Raw genomic sequence first — 22,698 nt, forward strand, 5'->3', positions numbered from 1 at the left:
CATGAGTATTAAATAAGAAGTTTACCGAGGACATATGATAATGCCAAGCACATATGAAGTGCTAAAGAATACTGGCTACTATTATTGTTATCATTACTACTTCTGCAGGGCGAGCCTGAAGATGGCCCTTCACCTAATCCCTACTCCTTTTCTCCTCCGTAGACTAGATAGTCAAACAGTCTGTTTGACTAAAATTGTAGACTCTGGATGGCACAGCCCCAGGAGACAGTAATATTATGTATCCTTCTTCCTTGTTCCCTTTCTGCACGTGCCCCAATCAGGAGACAATCACACTACGTTCAGCCTAGGCCACATAGGCCACACAGCACTAGTTACCCTTCCTTCTCTTCCTGTTTGTCTTAAACTATAAATAAAGAGCATGATAGATTCCAGGTGGCCATTAGCTCACCAGGCTATGGTTCTACCTGGTCCCAGCTTTCAAGTATAATCTTGGTATGTATCCTTCTTTCTTATTGTTTTTCAATTTTCTTTATCTCCCACTGCTTTCCCCAGCTTCAGACTCTACACTGTGGAGGTCACAGCATACTACTATTATTTTTATTATCAAATCCTATTCCCAGGCAAATGTCCTAAGCTAAAAACAATTCAAAAAGAGAAGGCTCAATTTACATTTAAAAAAATTTTTAGAGCTGGGATATATCTTACTAGTAGAGAACTTAACCAGCATGCTCAAGACCCTGGGCCCCAAGTCCAATCCTCAGCACCACAAAAAAAATTTTTTAATTGGCATATCATAATTATATATTTTTATGGGATACAATGTGATAATTTGATACATGTAAACAGTTTATAATGATCAAATCAGGATAATTAGCATTTTCAACTCTTTAAATGCTTATTATTTTTTGTACTGGGAACATTTGAACTGGTAGTTCTTTATATAATATAAAATAAATTGTTGTAAACTGTAATCACCCTACTGACTAGACCACTAAAATTTATATATATAACTGTATTTTGGTACACATTATCTAACTTCGTCTTTCCTCTTCCCTCACTCTTCGTAGCATCTAGTGACTACTATTCTGCACTTGTTAGAAATCAACTTTTTTTAGCACCTACATATGAGTGATTACATGCACTCATCTTTCTGTGCCTGCCTCATTTCACTTAGCATAATGTCCATTTCACTTAGCAGTTCCATCCATGTTGCTACAAATAACAGGATGTCATTCTTTTCTATGGATGAATAATACTCCATCGTGTACACATACCACGTTTTCTTTATTCATCTGCCAATGGACACCTCAACTGATTCCATATCTTGTCTTATGAACAATGCTGTGATGAGCATGGGAATGCAGACATTGCTTCAACATACTGATTATTTTAAGGTCAGCTGATTAGCAACCTTAATTTCACCTGCAACCTTAATTCCCCTTTCCTATATAACTAGCATATTCACAGATTTGTGGGTACTATTCTGCTTTCCACAGATGGAGACCCATATCGGGCATAGTCAGCCTGCTATGATTTCTTCCCATGCTGGGCTGATGAAGGGATCAGAAGAAGGGATTGGGCCACAGTCAAGCAAGTCCATCATGTTCACACATAGACTGGGTAGCTTGTCCTAATTCAGATCTGGTCTGAATCTCTGGACGTGCCCATCATCTTAAATGAAGTTACCTAAAAATTGTTTTCTTTCTTTTACATTATAAATAATAATTCTCCTTCTATATGGTTGAATATATACATCTTTGAATTAGGCCATGAACAGCAGATACATACATGAGCCTCCATGCCCCTAGTTCCTATTCACAGCAAACATCATTAGTTAATTACATCATTCTTGTTTTTTTCTTAAATTCTTTTATTGGTACATTTTAGGTATACAATATGTTTACATTTATCATTGGGTGCTTGTACCTGTACATGATGTATCTTGGTTCTTATTTTTTCCCCATTACCTGTGCGCCCTTCATCCCTCCACCCTTCCCTATTTACATAGACTTCGTTAATTACATCATTCATTATAACCTTATCATCTTTCCCAATTCAGCACCCAGGCACTCAATATTGGCCAGCTAGCACTGTTACATAAGATGTTGGTAGTTTATATAATAGCATTCCATTTAACAATATTTTAAGAACACTTTCATACCTATATTAGACACTAAGTCTAAGGAAGTAACAGATACTACTTTTATAATAATAAAGAAGAGGTGCCTAGCTATTTGGAGTTAATAAGTGATAAAACTCTCTCATAATCTAAATTTGACAATCTTTTGTGTATATACAATCTGCATACAATGGATAACACAAGAGTGACAAAAATATGTAGAAATACATAGAAAATGCTGTAGGCAAAGGGAAGCTGTCTCCAAAGGGCATATTGTAAAGAAAGCAGAACAAGAAATCCCTGCATTCCTAGATGGTCAGGGATTGTACATCAGATTCCACTTAACCTTCACCATTTGCCAGTTAAAAATAAACTGAAATGCACTGAAATCTGCTGGTATGAGAAACAAGTGCAAAGTTCTTTCATTTCAGTAGAAAAGAATAAAAATAATACCATAACAAGGAGACTCTGGGTCACAGTCCCCTTCTAGAAAAATCAGCTACAGAGTCACACAGTACCTACTTTATTTAAGAAGTCACTCAGCAAGAAGCCATTCCTGGAACGCAAAAGCTTGATCAACCCACAAGGCACTGAATTAAAGAATGAATCGTGAACAATAATTAATTCCTAAAGACACCCACATGATACTCCTCCTGGGACATAAATCTACCCCTGAGTGGCAGTGGACACTACATCTAGATGATATGTTGTTAATTCAATATAAAACCAAGTCTGAGTATATAATACAATAAAATTTCAGCCTCAGAAAGACTATTCTAGAAAGACTCCCCAGTCCTGAAAGCAGGTCAAAAGCACTCCTCCCCACCCCAGTAACTATCTTTTGTGCCCGCCCCCAAAGCCTCAGAGCAAGGAGGTATGGTAATACACCTGAAGATAACCTGAAACCTGGTTGGTTCCACTTGCACCCAAATATAAAAAGCCCAACTTTTCCATACCTAATGGAGCAAGGATTGGAGCAAGGAGGGATAAAGGGACGGAGGCAGAAAGAGAAAGAGAATGAGAGAGGAGGGAGAGAAAAGCAGAGGGCGGGGGAGAGAGAGAGAGAGAGAGAATGGTAGTCTGAAATCAGAGGAGCTGAGAAGGGATAGCTGGCACTGGCAATGAAAACAAAGAGGCTAAGACTGAAAAGACTGGGAGAAGCAACAAGCCCATTTTGTTTTGTGGTTTTCTCACTTGGCGGGCACAAAGACTGCTGAGCAGGAACAGTCCTTGGGGTATGTTTGTGATAGGATCAGTGGGTACCATGACTTATGCAGCCATATGGCCCCACTTGAATTCCCAAAGTCAAGTGTCTTTTCCTCCATAGCACTGTTAGTTTGTGGTTATATATTGAGTTATGTGGTGTTTTTGTTCAGTTTCCAGATCTCCCATTAAAATGTAAGCTTTAGAAGTCAGAAATTATCCCAGTTTGTTCCCTAACCTGGCACTGTATAAGTTAAACATACAATGTTTCTATAAATATTTGTTGAACAAACCAGGTATGGTGCCACATGCCTATAATTCCAGAACTCAAGGAGGCTGAAGTAAGAGGATCATAGGTTTGAGCTCAGCCTCAGAACTTAGTGACTTAGTGAGACCCTGACTCAAAAAAAAAATGGGTTGGGGATGTTGCTCAGTGCAAAGGACCTGGGTTCAATCCCCAGTTCTGCCACCCACAATTGTTGAACAAATGAATGAGTGAATGAACAAACTACTGAAGGGACAAAGAATTGCACACATGCATGCAAAGAGTTTGGGCTTTATAAAGTAATCTGGGCATTGCTCAAGCAGAGAGAAGAGAAGGGCAAGTCCTAGGCAGAAGGACCAGCACAGACAAATGTATGAAGACCTGAAAGAAAGGCAAAGGACCAGCCAAAGGAGTTACTGCCTCCCTGAGATGTCCTACACTTTGGGGTAACTAATAGATGTCTCAGTACCATCTGTCAAGAAAGCAAGGCTTTGCATTGGAATGTAGAAAAACTATTCTATACTTAAGTCTTTCAAAAAATCTAGGATTATGTTTTTTTTTTATGTTTTATGTTTTATGTTTTATGTTTTTTTTATTATGTTATGTTTTAGTATTTTCTACTACCTCAAATTTAAGAATTAGTTGAACATATGTTGTATACATCACTGCATTGGCCATGAGGATGATACAAAGCCATGAAAAACATGAAAATGTGAGTGTAATGAAGCCCAAGAAACATGGAAGTAACTGAAGGCCAAAGTGCTATGTGTGCAGTGCCCTGAGAAAAGCATGATCCACAAGCCATGTAGGTCTATAGGGGGAGCAAGGTGGCACTACTATGGTGGTTAGGGTGGAGTGTCAACTTGATTGGCTTTGGGATCCTCCCAGAGAATTAGTGACACACATACTTCTAAGTATGTCTGTCTGGGTCATGGAGGCATGGCCTTAGGGTCTATGTCTGGTCCTATGCCTTTTTCTCTCTGGCACTCTTCTCCTGCTTTACTTCCCCAATGCCATACACTAAACATCTTTGCTCCATTGTGCCCTTTCACTATGATGTTTCTACCTTGGAGCCAGCCAATCATGGACTGAATCCCCAGATACTGAGCCAAATTAAACCTCTCCTTTAAGTTGTAGGGTTGGGTATTGTGTCTCAGCAATGGGAAAGTTAACTAACACAAGTACTAACTTTAAAAAATACAATCCAAGGAACCCGAAAGGAAGCTCCCCGCCTCCATCCCAGGCTCCTAGGGCAGAGAAGCTGAGCCAGTCCCAGCACCCAGAAGGAAGCTCCTCGCCTCCATCTCAGGCTCCTAGAGCAGAGAAGCTCAGCCGGTCCCAGCACCCAGAAGGAAGCTCCCCCACTGCCATCCCAAGCTCCTAGGGCAGAGAAGGTGAGCCATGTGGGTGCCAGAAGCACCCGCTCCCATGGAAATGAGAAGACACGTAAACAAGTCTCAAAAACAGACTTCTGGATCACCTACAGCAACCCCAAAGGGAAATGAGATGGAACAATCTGATACTCAACCACCTGGACTCTCTGAACTGGCAACAAAAGAGGATCTGGGAAAAATTAAATCAGAAATAATTACTCAGATAACAACAAAGATTTTGCTCATGGTGCAAGACATGATTAATAAATCTAGAGAGGACACAGATAAAAAAATAGAGGATCTGAGGAACATGATGGAATCCCAACATAGGAAACAAATGGAATCCATAAAACAGATACAAACAGATTTCCAAGAGATTAAAAACTCCATCGAAAGTCTGCACAGCAGAATGAATCAATGTGAGGACAGAATTTCACATATAGAAGATAAGATTGCAATTAGTGAGGAGGAAAAGAAAAGGTGCTTTAAAATTGTAAGGGAACACGAGAAATCAATCCAGCAGCTGCTAGACGATGCAAAGAAGAATAACATAAGACTGATTGGAGTCAATGAAGAAAGAGGAGAGAGTGTAGATGACATAAAAAAACTGTTCACAGAAGTGATGGCAGAAAACTTCCCAAGGAGGGGAAAAGAACTTGACATACAGATAAGTGAGGCATATAGGATTCCAAATAGCCTTGATCAAAAAAAAATCTACACATAGGCATATAATAGTTAGGATTCAAGAAATCCAACAGAAGAACAAAATTCTACAAGCAGTGAGAGAAAAGAAACAGATCACATACAAAGGAAAGCCCATCAGAATGACAGCAGACTTCTCAGTGCAAACCCTCAAGGCAAGAAGAGCTTGGAGTGATGTATTTCAAGCCCTAAAGGAAAACAGCCTCCAACCCAGATTGATGGACCCTGCAAAACTATCTTTCAAAACTGATGAAGAAATAAGATACTTTCATGACAAAGAGCACCTCAGGAACTTCATGAATACCAAACTGGCACTCCAAAAAATTTTAGACAATACCCTAGCAAAAGACAATGAGGATCACAACCCCAGGAAACCCAGCAGAATGAATCAATTGGGCGTGACAAATTAAACGCAAAGGGGGAGAATCCAACAAAAAGAAAAAGTCATGACAAGGCTTTTAAAACTTTTAACTTCATCTCCCTAATGAGGGTATAATTCAATCTTATTATTGTATTGATTAGTATTTTTCTGATTCTAGAGTTGCATACCATTCCTTGTGCTATACTGGCTATTTATCATCTTCTTATGTCTGTCTACATTTTAATTGGGTTGTCTATTAATGAGCTCTCAGAATTCTTTATATATTCTGGTCATAGGTTATATATATTGTAAATATGGTCTGTTTAAGGACTACTTTTCATTTCAATGATGTCATTTAAAGTTCTAAATTTTGATGGAATCTCATTTATCAATTTTTTTCTTTTATACATCATGTTTTTGGTATCCCAGGTAGTTCTTGCCTACCCTGAATTCATAAATATTTTCCCTTATAATTTCTTCTTAAAGTTTTATACTTTTAGGCTTTCATATTTAGGTTCATAGATCCCTTCAAGTTATTTTCATGTATGGAAAAAAAGGGTTGAGGTTAATTTTTTGTATACGGATACCAGGTGTTCTAGTGCCATTTGCTGAAAACACTACCTTTTCCTCGGCTCTTGAATTGCGTTTATATTCTATAAAATGCTAATGTTAAATAATCATTCAAAACTCAGTGGACCATATATGTGTGCTTCTATTTCTAGATTCTCTGTTTTATTCCAATGATCTATATGTCTTTCCTTACACCAACACTGCCTTGATTACTGTAGCTTTAGAGGAAGTCTTAAAATTAGGTACTAAATGTCTTCCAACACTGTTTTGTTTTCATTTTTGTTTTTAACTTTTCTAAGTCCTTTGTACTCCTACATAACTTTTAAATTTCAATATCCAATTCTTCATTTATAGCAAATATACACAGACCTGAATTTTTATATATACCTTGTGTTTTCTAATCCTGCTAAATTCAAGTACAAATTCTAGGGGCTCCTAGAGATTTCTTAGTATTTTCTCTGGAGATGATCATTTCATCTACATATCAAGATTTTGCTTCTGCCATGCCAATCTTATCCTAGTTGTGTCATTTTATTGCCAGACTATTTTGGTGGGGACTAGGTTTCAAAGTTTAATGGACAGATAAAAAGTAAGCATATCTGCCCTTGTTCCACACCTTAAGGAGAAAGCATTGTATCTTCTCCATTTATATAAGGCATTCTTGCTGGAAGTATGGAGTACATGTCTTTGATCTGTTGAGAAGGTTCTGTTCTACTTCTAGGCTCCTGATAGTTTTTACCATGAACAGCTGTAGAATTTAGTCAAATACTTTTTCTCCAACTAGTGACAGGATCATATGGCTTTTTCCTTTCCTCTGTTAAAATGATGACTTTTGGGGGTGGATCTTCCAATGCTGAACCAACACTGCCATCCCTATAACAAAACCACTTTCTACATCCTGCCAGATCTGACTTCCAATAGTTTGTTTTGTTAAACAAATCTCTATCTATGTTCATACTTTTTTCTTCTATTATCTTTATCCAGTTTTAGGATTAGCACAATGTTGAGTTCCTAAAATGAGGGGAGAAGTGTTCCTTCTTTTTTCTGCTTTAATTGTTTGATGTAATTGATCAGTTAAAATGTTTATGAGCCTACTGTTGTCATATAAGTAGGTTTTCAAGCTAGGAATATACCTTCTTTAATAGGTGCTATTCAAATTTTATATTTCCTCCAGAGTTAGTTTCATTAATTTGTCTTCCAAGGTACTTCTTAGAAGTTGTCAAATTTATTTCAAAAACAATTTTTGTAATATGCTCTCTATATCCTTTTAAATTCTGTAAAATCTGTGGTAATGTCTCCTAGATCTTAATATTGTAATTTAAAAAATGTATAACTGATATTGTGTAACAGGAAGAAAAGGTCTAAAAGAGCAGGGGAATTGTGAGGGGAAGGGGAAGGGAAAAAAGGGAAAGGAAAAAAATATGAGAAGAGGAAAAAAAAATGGAAACAAGGTCTTTGCAAATAGGGAAGGGTGGGCAAGGAAAGGGGAAAAAAATAAGAATCAAGATACTCATGTAAAGGTACAAGATCCCAATGATGAATGTAACTGTATTTTATACCGAAAATGTACCAATAAACTTAATGGGGGGGGGGAATACAATCCCAGGCCAGAGATTTAGTTCAGTGGTTCTGCCACCTGCCTCACAAGCACAAGGTCCCTAGTTCAATCTCCCTTACCAAAAAAACAAAAAACAAAAAAACTCAATCCAGTGCTTTGCTAAGTGTCTATGTCCTCAACACAGCTCTTGCAGTTCTGGAGGAGAAAAGCAAAAAGAAGACAAGAAGCACACTGAGTCATGGCCCTGTGTTATGACTTGTGTTTAGATGTCCCCCCACAATGCCTCATGCAGTCATAGGTGAGGCTTTTTCAGAGGTGGCTGGATCTAGAGTGTGTGAACGCTGGGATTGATTCATGGTGCATTGCTAGGCTCAAGGGCACAAGGATTAAGGGTGTGAGTGCTACCTACCCTAAGTAATCTGGTTAAGATAAAAGGGGCAGAAAGACACTGTAAAGGTCTCTTGTGCTTTGCTACCTTTTGCTTGCCATGAACTGCCTCTCCTCTGAGTGCCACCCTGTGTTAGAGCCAGCTGATTATGGGCTGAAACCTCTACAAACTATGAGCTAAATAAACCTTTCATCCCTTAACTTTGAGTATCAGGTATTTTGTCTCAGCAATGAGAAAAGTAACTAACATATCCTGCTTCCACATAAGCTCCGTCCCAGCTGGTGACACCTCAGGCCTTGCCCCTCAAGCATCTCTTGGCTCTCCTCTCCAGCACCTTCCAAAGGGGACAGCAGAAGATGACAGTCTCTGCAGCCACAGGAAGGGAGGCTCCTGAGGGGAATGGGTGCAGGCTCCAGGGCAAGCAGTATGTTCCAGAAGCAACTTAGTGATTTTGCTTAGAAATCATCCCTCTGCTCAACTCAGATCTTGGGGTTATGTTGCAAGGTCCTTTACAGTACCCAACTGCACCCCTAGCTCAGAGGGAAGCCACCAGCAGTAGGAGTGAGGTGTATAATCAGAGAGCACAGGTGAAGAAAACACAAACTGCTGGAGATGACCTGTCAGGAGATGCCAGTTACCAAGGTGATTACTGAGGAAAGCCAGCAAGTTAGTGAGGACCACGGTGGCTCTGCACCATGTACAAGCTTGAACTGCACCAGAATTGTGAAGGAGGTATTGGGGCCTCAAAGGAAAAGTTCCATGTGAGAGTGACAGGAAGCAGAACAGCTCTCTGGAACTAATTAGAAATGCTTGTGAGTCTGCAGTTTCCAGTAGCAATATACTGCACCTTTCTCCCTTGACTCCTTTCTCTTATGGAAGAAAGACAAGCCTCTGAGATATGCAAGCAAAGCTACAAACTGCTAGTGGAATCCCTTAGAAACAGACTGGATGGGGCCTCCCATCACTAGTTTCCACGGCCCTCAGGCCCAGAGTCTCTGCGAAGTGACTAGTCAGGGTAGTTACTGTGCAAAGCTTTCAAAGTAAAATGAATGACATAAGTCAAAGGACCACCAAGACAACCACATTAACCTCTGAAGGCAAGAAGAGAAACAAAAGAACTAAGTAAGGAAAATACAGGAGACAGAGCATCCAAAGAGAAGTTTGCCTTGATTCAATGTTTGCATAAGATTGCCCTTTAATGAAGACATCGATTGTCTGATTGCAGTACTGGAGACTGAACCCAGAACCTTCACACTGAACTACATCTCCAGACCTTAAAAAAAATTAAAAAAAAAACAACTTTGAAGCAGCTAAATTGCTACATTCTCCGCAGGCTTGGCTCCAACTTGTGATCCTCCTGCCTCAGACTCCCAGAATTCCGGGATTACAAGTGTGCACCGCCATACCCAGTCAATATTTATTTCTTACAGAGTAAAGTGTGGAAGTTGGTGGCTTAAATCTGTGGGATCTTGATTAAAAAATTCTCAAGAGGATTGGGAGCAAAGTTGAAGGTCTGACAACACCACGTAGTTACCACGGGGTGGCAGCATATCTATACTAAAGACTGAGTGTAAGAAGGTACGTGCAAGGTAGGTAGGTGTGTGTGTGTGCATGTGTGCGCGTGTGCTCCTGCAAGTTTAAGAGAAATAAATTCGAGCAGAATCATAAAATCTCAAGGTCAGAGCTCAACACTCCCTCACAGCTCCCCTTCACTTAACACGGAGTCTCCTCTATAAGTAGGGACTTCATTACATCCCTTCCCCAAACTCCAGTCAGAAAGGGGCAGATTTGTTCCAGCACCAGTTAAGGGATCTTCAAAGTACTGGTAGTGAACTGGCCTAAAGCCTTGCACTCTATAATGTTAATCCTGCCAGCAAGTGAGTGAGTAAGCAAGCATAATTTCCCGAGCGGTTTATTTTCAGTGTCTAAGAGTTACCATGATGAATGGCAGCAAGGGTAGGGCACTGATAAACGTGGCTAATTAGACATTTAGAAATAAGTTCTGTAAAGTGCCTATGCCAGGGCTATCATTCAAACCCCAGAAAGGTGGGTCCTCAATCTCAGTCTGATGGGAGGTAGACTTGTCCTGGAACTGGAAAATTCAGATTCCTGATACACTCCTCCCCTGATGGGACTTAAAAATGTTAACTAAATCTTGGAGCCTTCTTTTCTCCCCTGTAAAATGGAGATAATCCTATTCAATAAGCCTGAGGATGGTCAGATAAGACAAGAGAAAAAAAGGAGTCAGTCAACTTCAAAGAGCTGCCAGATGTTTGAGGTATGCTGGATAGTGCTGAAATAAGCATCTCTGATTTATCAGTTTGGTCTCTACCCTATTTCTTTATGAACTAAGCTCCTCACCAGGTCCAAGAAGCTACACCTTTGAGCCATCAGGGAAATGATCATTCTCAAGGCTACACCCAACAATCACAGAGACAGAAACAAACCAATCCATGTCTAAAGTAAATCCAGAGATGTTAGTATCTGGTGAATGAAATATGTGGTAGGTTTCCACTGCTGATCTCAAACACAGCCCTGTTCTACAAACCTGCCTCCCTCTTGATAGTCTCCTAGTTCCATGACCACCAGAAACCCCTGGCCCCTGGGGACTTTAGAGGTTGCCAACCTAGCTCCACACCACACTACTGCCTTGGGAAATGCTGGTAGGCTTCACTGTTTCCTCTGTGAAGAGCACAGCAAACAATAATGGATGCCTTTAGCATTCCCTGTAGAATTCAGTATTGTGGTGGAGCAATTTCATGTACTAGAGCATTGAAGGGAGAAAACGAGTAGAGAATTCCTTAATTGTTCCACAGCTGCATAACTAGGAGACAAGGCAGAAATGATGTACAGTCTCTGGGCTCTCAAATGGGTCTTGGTGTTTCCCCAAGTATGCTTTTGTTTCACAGTGGAAAGGACTGGTTTTGGTTCTCCCAACTCTAGCACCTAGGACAAGCAAGTACCCCAAACATAGTAGATGCTCCTGAAACGCTTGTCAGCTGTGAGGGCAGATAATGGATATGTAAGTGCAGGGAATGCCAGAGGCTGTTTTGTTATCTGGAACCTGGAGCTGCAAAAAAGGGAAGCATGGCTACAGAGCCTGAGGGGTTTTCTATAGGAAACTAGAACTAAAATTTGGTGATAGATGAAAATTTCTGACTTGGGATAAAAAATATGGTCCTAGAGACAGACCTGCATCCAAATCTGCGCTTTATGAGATTTCCTGGCTGTGACACTTTGGGAAAGTTGTTTAATCTCTTGGTGCCTTGGTTTCCCCATTTGTAAAGTGCAGGTTATAAAAACATCCCTGCAGGGCTGTTTTAAGGATTCAATGAGAAAGAGTGTGGATAGTATGGATGATGCTGTTCCACCTCACATCCCTGCCAGGCCACAGCTCATTGAGGAAAAGTTTAACCAGTGCTTCTGGTTCTCCCAGTCAAGGGTCAGAAAGGGACATCTTTCATCTCAGAGGAGAAGCCCATCTGACTTGGGAATGCCTAACAAACACCGGCCTCTATACCCTTCCAGGTGCTAGAGTTGGTGTCAAAGTGTTTATTGGTGTCAGGGACCACCTCTGGCCCCCCACCAGTCTGTGCCTCCTGCTCCAAGGCACCCTCATGATGCCCACTTTTCTGTGAGTTCATGGAAAGTTAGATCTCTTTCCTCAGGTCCTGAAAAGGTGTCAATACTCAATTTAGCCCCTCCCAACAGCCCTCCAGCATAAACCTGGCATGTTGGTTTCTTGATACTACTCATTAGATCTAGAAGGAAAGAAGGCTGTCTTAGGCAGTGTTTCAGAGTGCTCAGCACTTGAGAGCAAATAGCAATAGCACATTAATAAGTGACGTGGAGGGTGTGCTGTGGGAATCTCCTGCTTCCTCACCAGCACATATAGTGAAATCCAATGTTAATTAAATCAGCTGTTCGCTGAGGGGGGGACACTGCCCCCTAGTGGGTATTTTGAAGATCCATGAGGGTGATCCAGGGACACTGTGATGTGTGAGACAGCCCTACTCAATGAAGGGACTTTCAATATCCCCCTAGATATACATAGGTGAGAAGAACTGCTTTGAGGATGAGGATTTAGCTCAGTGGTGCCACGCCTGCCTCACAAGCGCAAGGTCCCAATTTCAATCCCTGGTACCCACCCCCCAAAAAAACTGCTTTGATACATACTTACACATATATATGTGGTTGGACATATGTGTACATTTGTATGTGTTTTTATTTAACACAAGCAGAGACAAGGAAAAAGTTGATAAACATACCCCTACGAAACTATTACTAATGTCATATTGGTTGGGTGTCACACAGACTTTATCAATTCAGTTATATATTCTTATTTTATTTCATTTTTATAAAATACATTAATTTTGAAATTAGAAAGAACAAGATAACCAAACACAGGCAACATTTGTTAAGCAATTTAAAAGAAAAATCATATCGTGGAGCATGACATTTTGTAAAATAGTTTGTTATACATTAATCCAAATAAAATCAAGTTATCCCCTCCCACAAAAAAACTGCTTATAATTATCTGATCTTAAAACCTAAACTTTCATATATAAACATATTTTATTTTTGCATACACAGTATTTTCCAGGAATTCAATTATTATGAGATTGTGAAGTGTTGTCTACCATTTAGGAAAACCAGGCACTGATACCAGCACTGCTCACAGCATTTAAGTCAAGAAAATTGACATATGTCAGTCAACATCTGGGGATATGATATTGACAGTGATTCTGAATGTGGGTGTCTTCATGGGACTGTGTCACATGGCTTCATGTATAGTCATGCCTTAGTATGACCCTTCATTTCTCTTTTATATTCCAATTAGGGTGGTATATTTGATTTCTAAGAGTTTCATCAGCAGGCAGGTTATATTATATATGAATCTTATATCAGAGTATTAAATAGGGTTTTAAATGTTTGCTATAAAGAGGGTCTGAGAGGATAAGTGTAGTGATGTACATCTATAATGCCCAAAACTCAGGAAGCTGAGGCAGGAGGATCTCAAGGTCAAGGCCAGCCTAGGCAACTTAGCAAGACACTGTCTCAAAATTTTAAAAACTAAAATAAAAAATGGCTGAGGCCACAGCTCAGTGGTGTGTTCCTGGGCTCAAGCCTTAGCACCACAGAAGGGAGGAAGCAAGGAAGGAAGGAAGGAAGGAAGGAAGGAACCCATTGATACTGGCAGGGCTGAGAGCTGCTGAGTGAGCTTCTCAGATCACAAGGCAATGCCTTCATGAATGATTAATTCCAGGCAAGTCTTCACAGCAGACACAGCATCGGAAGTCTTGAGAGAGATCTGCTTGCCACAGACAGCACATGACTACAGACCTAATGCCATGTAACACTGAATCTTCTCTCTGGGGCAGGTTGGGGTAAACAGGGACTTCTCCACTACAGACCAGAATGAAGACAGCCATTTCTCAGCAGAAACATGGAAGCAGAACTGGGCTGGGCTACTTACAGAGGTCCTCAGTAGCCCCTGGGGCAAAGGCAGCCATGGACTCGTAAAGCTCCTCGTCACAACCAGGATTGAGGGAGCATTTCATGAGCAGGTCTGTGGACAGGTGGGCCATGGACTCATACACAGAGTCAGCCTCCTCTCCATGCATCAGCTCTTCTTTAATGTGGCTCTTCAGCATGTCCACAGTCTCCTGTAAGAGAAGATGGGACCCATGAGCATGCTGAGGCACCTGGCGGTTGGGGCGGGGTCAGGCCTGACAGGACCTGTGGCCAGAAAAGCGAGCATTCACACAAGTCAGGTCTGTAGGTGCTTGGCATATCTGTAGTCCCTGCCTGGCTGCAAGCTCCTCTGGGCCAGATTCATGCCTTCTTTTCTTTCCTTGATTTATATTTTCTGGGGTTTTTTTTCTTTTTTTCTTTCGGTACCGGGGATCAAACTCGGGACCTTGCAAGGCAGGCGGAGGCACCACTGAGCTAAATCCCCAGCCCTATGTTATCTGTTTTAATCTTCATATTTTCCCTCCGTGCTAATCACAGGGTTATGCATGCACTTAAGAGATTCTGGTTAAATGTTGAATGACAAGAGGATACAAATTAAAAGCTACTTTCTCATAACCATCTACTGTGGGTCAGTTCCAGTGCTGTGTATATGACTATACAATGTCTCATACTATCCTTTCCACACTCCTTGAGATACTGTACCAATCCCTAGTTCACAGATGAGAAAAACAAAGCTCAAAAAACTAGTCCTTTACTGTCAGGCTTGCAATCCCAGCTTTGACCTTTCTACTACATCCTAGTAACTTCTCAAAAGGAAATAAATGACAAAAGAGGATGTGGCCTTTGCTGACTAGCCACACAGAAATGCAAGTGGACTCAGCAAGGCTGCCACCAAGGTGTTCCTGCAATTGCACAGAGTCCTCATCCCTTATGGAAGCTTCTCCAAAGTGCCAACAGTTCCTAAGGCTTCCTCCCTCAGTTTCATGCTCTAGATGCTCAAGAAGAGAGCTGATCTTAGATGAAGAGCACTGGCATCAGAGAGGCTGCCTGCCCTGCTGTCATTCTGCCTCCAGTAGTTGTGAAGCTAGAGAGCTGACTTCTCCAAATCCTGGCAAGAAATTTTGATATGTCACAATCCTTATTTCAGCTCCAACCCACAAAAATCCTCATTTTTACAATCGCTACCCAAGAGAACCAATCTTTGACTGATACTCTGTGTTGGCTTCCTGGTGAGGACCAACCAAGGGGACCAGGCGACAGCTGTGAAGTGTGCTGGAGACTCCAGCTCTGGCATGTGGTTTCGATGTGGTAGAAAAGAAAACAGGAAAGTTCTGAGAGACTAAGTAACATCTAGGGACAACTTTTCAGTAGGAAGCCTAAAGAAAAAAAAGGAAGGTGGTGGGAGGTGACTACAGTTAGAGGTAAAGATGATACAAGAAATGTGAACAAGATTAGCTTCAGGGGGCCAGGAATTTAGCTCAGTGGTTCTGGCGCCTGCCTTTCAAGCGCAAGGTTCTAAATTCGATCCCCAATACCAAAAAAAAAAAAAAAGATTAGCTTCAGGGCACACTGAAAGTGCATCTGTAAAGTCTCCTGTTATACAGAGCAGGATAATAGACCCCTGCTTTAGCACTGAATTAGGTTCAAGTCCCATCTCCACCTTTACTAGTGCTGGATCCAAGCATAATCATCTGGCCTTTCTAAGTCCTTTTCCTCATTTACAAAATGGGAATCACAATACTGTCAAGGTTATGGTGAGGATTAAATAAGATAATGTATTTGCCAATCAAATAAATTAAATATATATTAATCACGATAACATACACACTATGTCCTCAATAAAAACTACTGACAACAGGCCGGGGATTTAGCTCAGTGGTTTCACCGCCTATTTCCCAAACGCAAGGACCCAAGTTCAATCCCCGGTACCAAAGAAAAAAAAACTATTGACAAGAAAATGAAATGTCACATTGTGCATACGTTTGTGATTTCAAAGTAATACCAATTCGATACTCCCAGACTGTAAGCACTTTTTAGAACCATTCATGTTAGTAAGGCCCAAAAGAATGGTTTCCACTATTCTATTCATTTGAAATATTTACACCCCAAAACATTGAGAAATCTCCTGTATCAGCCTGGCTGAGTCACTGCCTTGTAGATCTTCCAATTACAAAGTAAAGAGTTAAATTTCTGGGGAGGTGTCAGGCTTATTCCTGTCGGGAGGTAAACAGCAAGACTGGATTATGTTCACTGCTCCTTTAGGGGTCACAGCTCCACATACCAGGCTAAGCTATTCTCACATGCTCTCTGTGAGTCTGTGAAGGACAAAGAAAATGAGAAAGGAGTGGAGTCAGGAAAAGCAGCTGCCTCTAGGACAAAGGAAGCAATGAAATAAAATGTAAGCATTTCTAGCATTGGTGGTGCACACCTGTGATCCTAGCTACTTGGGAGGCTGAGACTAGAGGATTGCAAGTTTGAAGGCACTTTGGACAATTTTGTGAGACCCTGTCTCAAAAACAGCTGGGGGTGTAGCTCAGTGGTAGAATGTTAGCATGTACAAGGCCCTGGTTTCAGTTTCCAGTGCATGTGCATGCACACACATACACACACACACACACATGAACATATGCACAAAATGTAGTCGTGGCTTGAGATCAGATTCAAAGAAAGACCCAGAAGTCAATGATCAATGAAGAGGTAGGGTCCCAGAGCCAGATAAGCATACAATCTGGGTATATCTACTTATCTTAATTTTGTACCCAGGCAGAAGGTAAGAAAGAAGCTATTAGCAGGAGTTGAGTTGCTACCATTGGCCTCCCTGATGCCTCCTTGGGTAAAGGGGCCTACTGAGGTCCTGATAAGGAAAGATCCAGTCCTGATACCATTCACCTGGGCCCAAAGGTGGGCAAGGTGGCTGAGAACATCCCACCAAAGGAGCTTTGGTGGTGGGTGGGAAGATGAGAGAAGAAGATTGATCAACATCAATCTTCAGCAGATTCACTTTATAAATGTTTCTGGCAACTCTTTTAGGGTGGATCTCAGTGCTTTGCACATATTATTTCCCTTTATCCTCAAAATAATTGTATAAGCAGAAGTATTGTGATCTTCCTTCTGCATATTAGGAAACTGAGAGATAGGAAACCTGACGCCTGCAGTCACATGGTGTTCAGAAATTTGGACCCTGGTCCATATGACTGCAAGGTTCATCTCTTAAGCCCACACACTGCCCACTGCCAGAAGAGACACACAAGGACATGCCAGAGATGAAATCTGTCTGTATCTTTGGTGAAAAGACAGCCCCATAACAACACAGTATATTTCCAATCACGGAGTTTCTTGCCTTGACCTTACCACGTACTCATCGATGAACTGCCGCAAATCCCTGAAGCCATGTTTCTCAGCGATTGTGTTGGGGTAGTGGCCATGCTTGTTGGCCACACTGTATGCCTGGAGGGCCCCTGGGCAGGTAAGCAGCAAGGCAGTGAGGTTCTTCAGCCCATACTTCGCAGCAAAATGCAACAAGGTAGGCAGCTCTTCATTCCTCTGATCTGAAAAAATGTCAGGATAATTTAACTGACAGATAAAGAATGAAGGCACGGTATACTCTTGTTCAAGGGATTAAGCTGTAAAGCCGAGCATGTCATCCAGGAGGCACTCAATCATCACTTATTGGCTGACTGTCCTGACACCTTATAGTTTCCTCGGGGGCATCATGGAAGATCATATACTGTACACACGTGACAGAGGAAATAATACTTTAATTAACTAGCAGATCTAATCATTAATAAAATAACTTTCTTTCTCGAAAAGTATTGGAAAGTTCTTAGAAACAGTACTAATTCAAAAGATGTTGATTTCTTCTTATTCTTTTTTTTTTCTTTTTTGTACTGCTAGATATTGAAACCAGGGCCTCACAAACTCTAGGCAAGTATTCCACCACTGAGTTACACCCCTACTCCTCAAAAGGTGCTAATTTCTAAAAGATTAAAGAGCAAGCACAAAGTGTGACAGGAATCATGTTTTGACCTTCTTGCAAAGCTCAGAGCACTCTGAAACTATTTTTTGTCCTGATTAAGAAGCCCATCCTGTTAGTTCTTATTCCTAATTTCACAATAAGTACACCAAGAAAATACACATGTTTGTGTTGTGGAATTGGGGCACAACTTTTTTTTCATAAAATTTGATTTCTAGGCCCAACAATTATGCATATGTGTGTATAAATGGTACATACACATATATAATGTTAATATGACAAACCCAGCATCCTAGTCATCAGAATTTGATACTTGGGATGAAGGGCCTAAATAGGTCCCTGGGATCTCCCGTGGTCAGGCTATGAGATACTCTCTCTTGAGCCCCAAGTGTAAAAACAGAAAGTAGTAACATCTACCAGAAATAAGCAGGAACATTCCAGTGGGAAAATAGGGAGAAGCAAGAAAGAGTATGTCTCAGAAGAATGCTTCAAAGGAGACACAGCCTCATTTTAGAGTTCTTAGGCTAAGGAAAGATGGAACATAGGGAGAAGGTTACCAGAGACTTGGGTCTCCTTTGTGCAGGGCCACCACAATGTGAAGGAAGAGTAGTGTTACGGTTTGGTTCTGGATGTCCCTCCAAAGCCTCATGCAGTCAGAGGTAGCTGAACCTGGAATGTGTGATGCTTGGATTAAGGGTGTATGATTCCTAAAACACTACACATGAGTCAGTGGTTTTGCACCACCCTAATCCAAGTAGTCTGGATGCGATAAAAGAGCAGAAAGTCACGGTGAGGGTCTCTTGTTGCCTTTGCTACCTTGTGTATATCATGTTGTTTCTCCTCTGTGATGTCTGTTTGTCATCCCTATTTTTTTTTTTTTTTGGTACCGGGGATCAAAATCCGGTCCTTGAGCTTGCGCAGCAGGCAACGAAACCACTGAGCTAAATCCCAGGCCCTGCCATCCCTATTTTAAAGCCAGCCAATTATGGACTGAAACCTCTATGAACTGTAATCCAAATACACCCCTTCCCCTCTAACGTTTAGTGCCAGGTATTTTGTCTCAGCAATGAGAGAAAAATAACTAACACAGTGGTATCCCTAGAAACAGTACAAAAGTATCTTTTCTGGAGCACTGGGCACAATCCCAGTACAAGTGGTATAACTCTCCCAGTCCCCAGCATATTACATGTGTACAAGGGCCTGTTCCTGCCTCATGGGACAAATATTTGTTTAGAGCCCACCAGGAGCCAGCCACCTGGAAACAGTTCCACCCCTTGCTGAGCTGACAACCTAGCAAAGAAGACAGACACAGCCTGCAAGCACTGAAACAGAGCCCCCAGCATGTTAGGGGGAGCCCACAGCAGGTGGTGGAAGCTGCTAGAGGTTTGGAGAAACCCTTAAGCTGCTGCAGGGAGGTGAAGGGAAATTAGCCAGATGAATGGCAACTGAGGCAAGAACTAAGAAACTGTGTTTCCACGAGTGGACTAGCAAGACACAGCAGAGAGAAGTACATGTCATTGCAGTGCAGCACGGAAGCCAAGAGGCAGTGCAAAGACAGGTGAAGGCAGAAACCTGGGGGTCCTTCGGGAAGGCTAGAAGCTAAGCAGGCTAAGAAGGTTAAAGCTTCTTAGGCAAATGGGAACCACACGGGTATTTTGAAGGGGGTGAGGTGCAGTTGTGTGCCCATACTGACATTTCAGTCAATAACAGAGGTCCTATAAGATTAGAACAAAGCTGAAAAGCTCCTGCCCACGAGTGACACTGTAGCCACTGTAGTATCACAGCACAAGGCATTACAGTACTTGCATGTCTGTGATGTTGCTACTGTGAACAAACCTACTCTGATGTCAACTGTATAAAAGCATAGCACATATAATTATGTACAGTGCGTAACACTTAATGACAATAAGTGATTATGTTCCTGGCTTATGTACTTTGCATACTATACTTTTTATCATTATTTTAGACTATATTCCTCCTACTTAAAAAAGGGTTATAAAACAGTATGCTGTGTTACACTGTCAGCAGCCTCACACACAGTGTTTATTGAATCTCTTGGTTGCATCATTTTCTTGTGCTTAATTTAATTTTGTTCATCTTGGGCCCTAGGTAGGCCATGTGTACACACATGTGTATCCACACATGTATACCACATATATAGATATAGATAGTGCATATAGCTTATAGCTTGGGTGGCTAGCAGCCTATAGCACCTAGGTTTACATAAATACACACTGCAAGGCTCATACAATGATGAAATCACCTAACTATGTATTTCTTAGAAGACAGCCCCATCGTTAAGCAATGTATGACTATATTCAGATGTGCAACTGAGAAGAATCTGTGGCCACACAGTGAAGCATGAGTCCTTCTCAAAGGATAGGTTGTAGAGCAGAGTGCTGATTGGAGCTGAAACTACCAGGCCAGGATCAACCCACTGAGGGTCTCGTTTGACTGTTGACTTACTTGTCATCATATCTTCTTCTTCCAGCTGGTTGATTCCAAAAAGGTGCAGTCCACTTGCAGGGATGTTGTTTTTCAGGGACTCTGTTAGCAGTTTATCAAGGGTTTCTGTGTTGTAGGGCACAATTTTAAAGGCCTGAATACAAAAAGATAGATTTTAAATCAGGCTATTTCCTGCCCAGCAGATTCAAGGCTGAAAAGCCACAAGCAAAAGTTACCTTCCCAGAAAGTTCAGGACTCCATTCAGCACCCTTACCTGACACATGAATTCCACAGGATTTGCAGCATTAGACAGTAAATTCTCGATTTCTTCCATGTCAGTATAATAGCTGATAATGGATTCACATACCACTAAATCCCCAGAATATATCTTCAGACAAACATTCCCAGATGAAAGATCTGAACAGAAGGAAAGATACTATAAAATGCCCAGGAAGAGCAAAGAGATCATGGCCAGGCATGTTCCATCTGAATGGTGAAGAAACAAACTGAAAAAGCCCTTGGGAATGAGCTGGGGAGGGGAGGAAGTAGAAGGTGTGCAACCAGCATGGGGACCCGAAGTCACAGAGATTATCCTCCTCGGTCTGCAATTTAATTTTTGAAGGATTTTAATATGTTTTGTTTACTATTATAGGCCTAGTGCTCAAGGAATAGGAAGAAAATTTGGCTTTAAAGCACTTTGTACAAAGGCCAGTGGTTGCTAAAGGTGAGGGGTTCTGGGAGGTAACACTGTGTTTCTGGCACTTTGAGCCTGGATCAGCTGACTTGCTCTGCTGTTGTCACTGCTACGTGCTCACTCTTGGGTAGGATTCTACACTACCGGAAGGGGTTTTGAAGGGGAAAGAAAATATTAAAAATACACCAACCACAAACATTAAATTCACAAAAGAGGAAATACAACAAGTAGAGAATATGGAAAAATATTCAACCTCACTAGTAATCAAGGAAATGCAAATTAAAATAATGGACTACTTTTTATAAGCATCAAATTAGCAAAACTATTTAAAGTGACAACGCCTAGGGTAGGTGAATAGCAAAAAAGCCTTAGAGTAATAATATTTCAGCAGGAATTAAGCATGATATGATCCTGTCACCTCAGGACTACTTACCAGGAGCCCTCACAGAAACTGTGTATTCATTCTCCAGCATGGCTTCTACCCGTACAGAGGGAGAATCCTCGGGAGAAAATTCTGCCTCTGTTGCCACCCTCTCATCCAACTTACATCTCACAATGACGTAAACAGTAGTTTCTGCCTGGAATAGGAGAGAAACATGAGTCATGGTCCCCTCTCCCTGCTGGATATCTAAGGGTGCTGAGGCAGAGGGTCCCCCAGGACTCTAGAGCCCCCTCACTAGAGAGAGCTGGGGCTCAGGGAGGACAGGGCCAGACCTGCAGGTGGTCAGGAAACTGTTAACTACCGTTCCAAAAAGACAAGTTACCAAAGACAAGAGTAAACATGTTTAAACTTTATAATAATTTGATGAAATTAATTTGTCTGTTGAATTTAATAATTTTTGAAACCTAGGATTTATACATTATATGTGTATAGCATTTCTCTTTTTTTTGTAAAATAAAATCATCACATCATTGCAGAACTATAAATTTTTTACAAGTCCTTCCCCACAGGTATTTTGAGAAGTGTTGCTCTAGACCAGCCTGCTACTTCTTGTGGGGCTGAGGGACTGGCAGGATTTGGCACCCTCCAAAGCTGGTTAGAAATGCAGATTACAGCCAGGTGAAGTAGAATATGGTTGTAATCCGAGCTACCTGGGAGGCTGAGGCCAGAGGATCATGAATTCAAGATCAGTCTGGGAAACTTAAGTGAGATTCTGCCTCAAAATAAAAAATTTTTGAAAAGAGTAGGATATATATATATATAGCTCAGTGGTAGGGCACTTGGCTAGCATCCAGGAGGCCTTAGGTTCAATCCCCAGTACAGAAAACAAAATAAAGAAAAGCGAAGGAAGAGAAAGGAAGATGGAGACTGTCAAGGCCCTCCTGGACCACTGACTCGGGGTCTGTGTTTTACCAAGATACCCACATAACTCCTATGGACCTTACAGAGTATGAGGTCCTAGCTTAAGCCATCTGGGGCTCTGTTCCTCACACTTCTTGGGAGGGGGCAAAAATAACTCACCAGAGGATTAATTTTTCCAAGGCAACAAGCAACTTGGTTCACTATTTTACCTTGATGTAAAAATCTCACCCTGAGCCTGCCAAATACATTTACAGTTTGAGCTTCCCTAATTCAAAAATCCAAAATCTGACATGCTCCAAAATGTGAAA

At 41.3% G+C, this 22,698-nt stretch overlaps 1 protein-coding gene across 1 annotated transcript in view; it reads right to left on the reverse strand.

The window, feature by feature from the left end:
* Pik3ap1 (phosphoinositide-3-kinase adaptor protein 1) overlaps window positions 1–22,698 on the reverse strand; it is a 137,479-nt gene that overhangs the window by 50,237 nt on the left and 64,544 nt on the right. The window contains exons 4-8 of the mRNA XM_004838578.3: window positions 21,521–21,665; window positions 20,668–20,810; window positions 20,415–20,547; window positions 17,327–17,523; window positions 13,977–14,166 (exon numbers count right to left, since the gene is read on the reverse strand). Of these exons, the coding sequence (XP_004838635.1) occupies window positions 13,977–14,166; window positions 17,327–17,523; window positions 20,415–20,547; window positions 20,668–20,810; window positions 21,521–21,665 (808 nt within the window). The remainder of the gene's footprint in view (window positions 1–13,976; window positions 14,167–17,326; window positions 17,524–20,414; window positions 20,548–20,667; window positions 20,811–21,520; window positions 21,666–22,698) is intronic.

Source organism: Heterocephalus glaber, unplaced genomic scaffold (assembly GCF_053883595.1).
Source record: "Heterocephalus glaber isolate CG9 unplaced genomic scaffold, H.glaber_assembly_v1.0 deba00001497, whole genome shotgun sequence".
Classification (NCBI taxonomy): Eukaryota; Metazoa; Chordata; class Mammalia; order Rodentia; family Bathyergidae; genus Heterocephalus; species Heterocephalus glaber.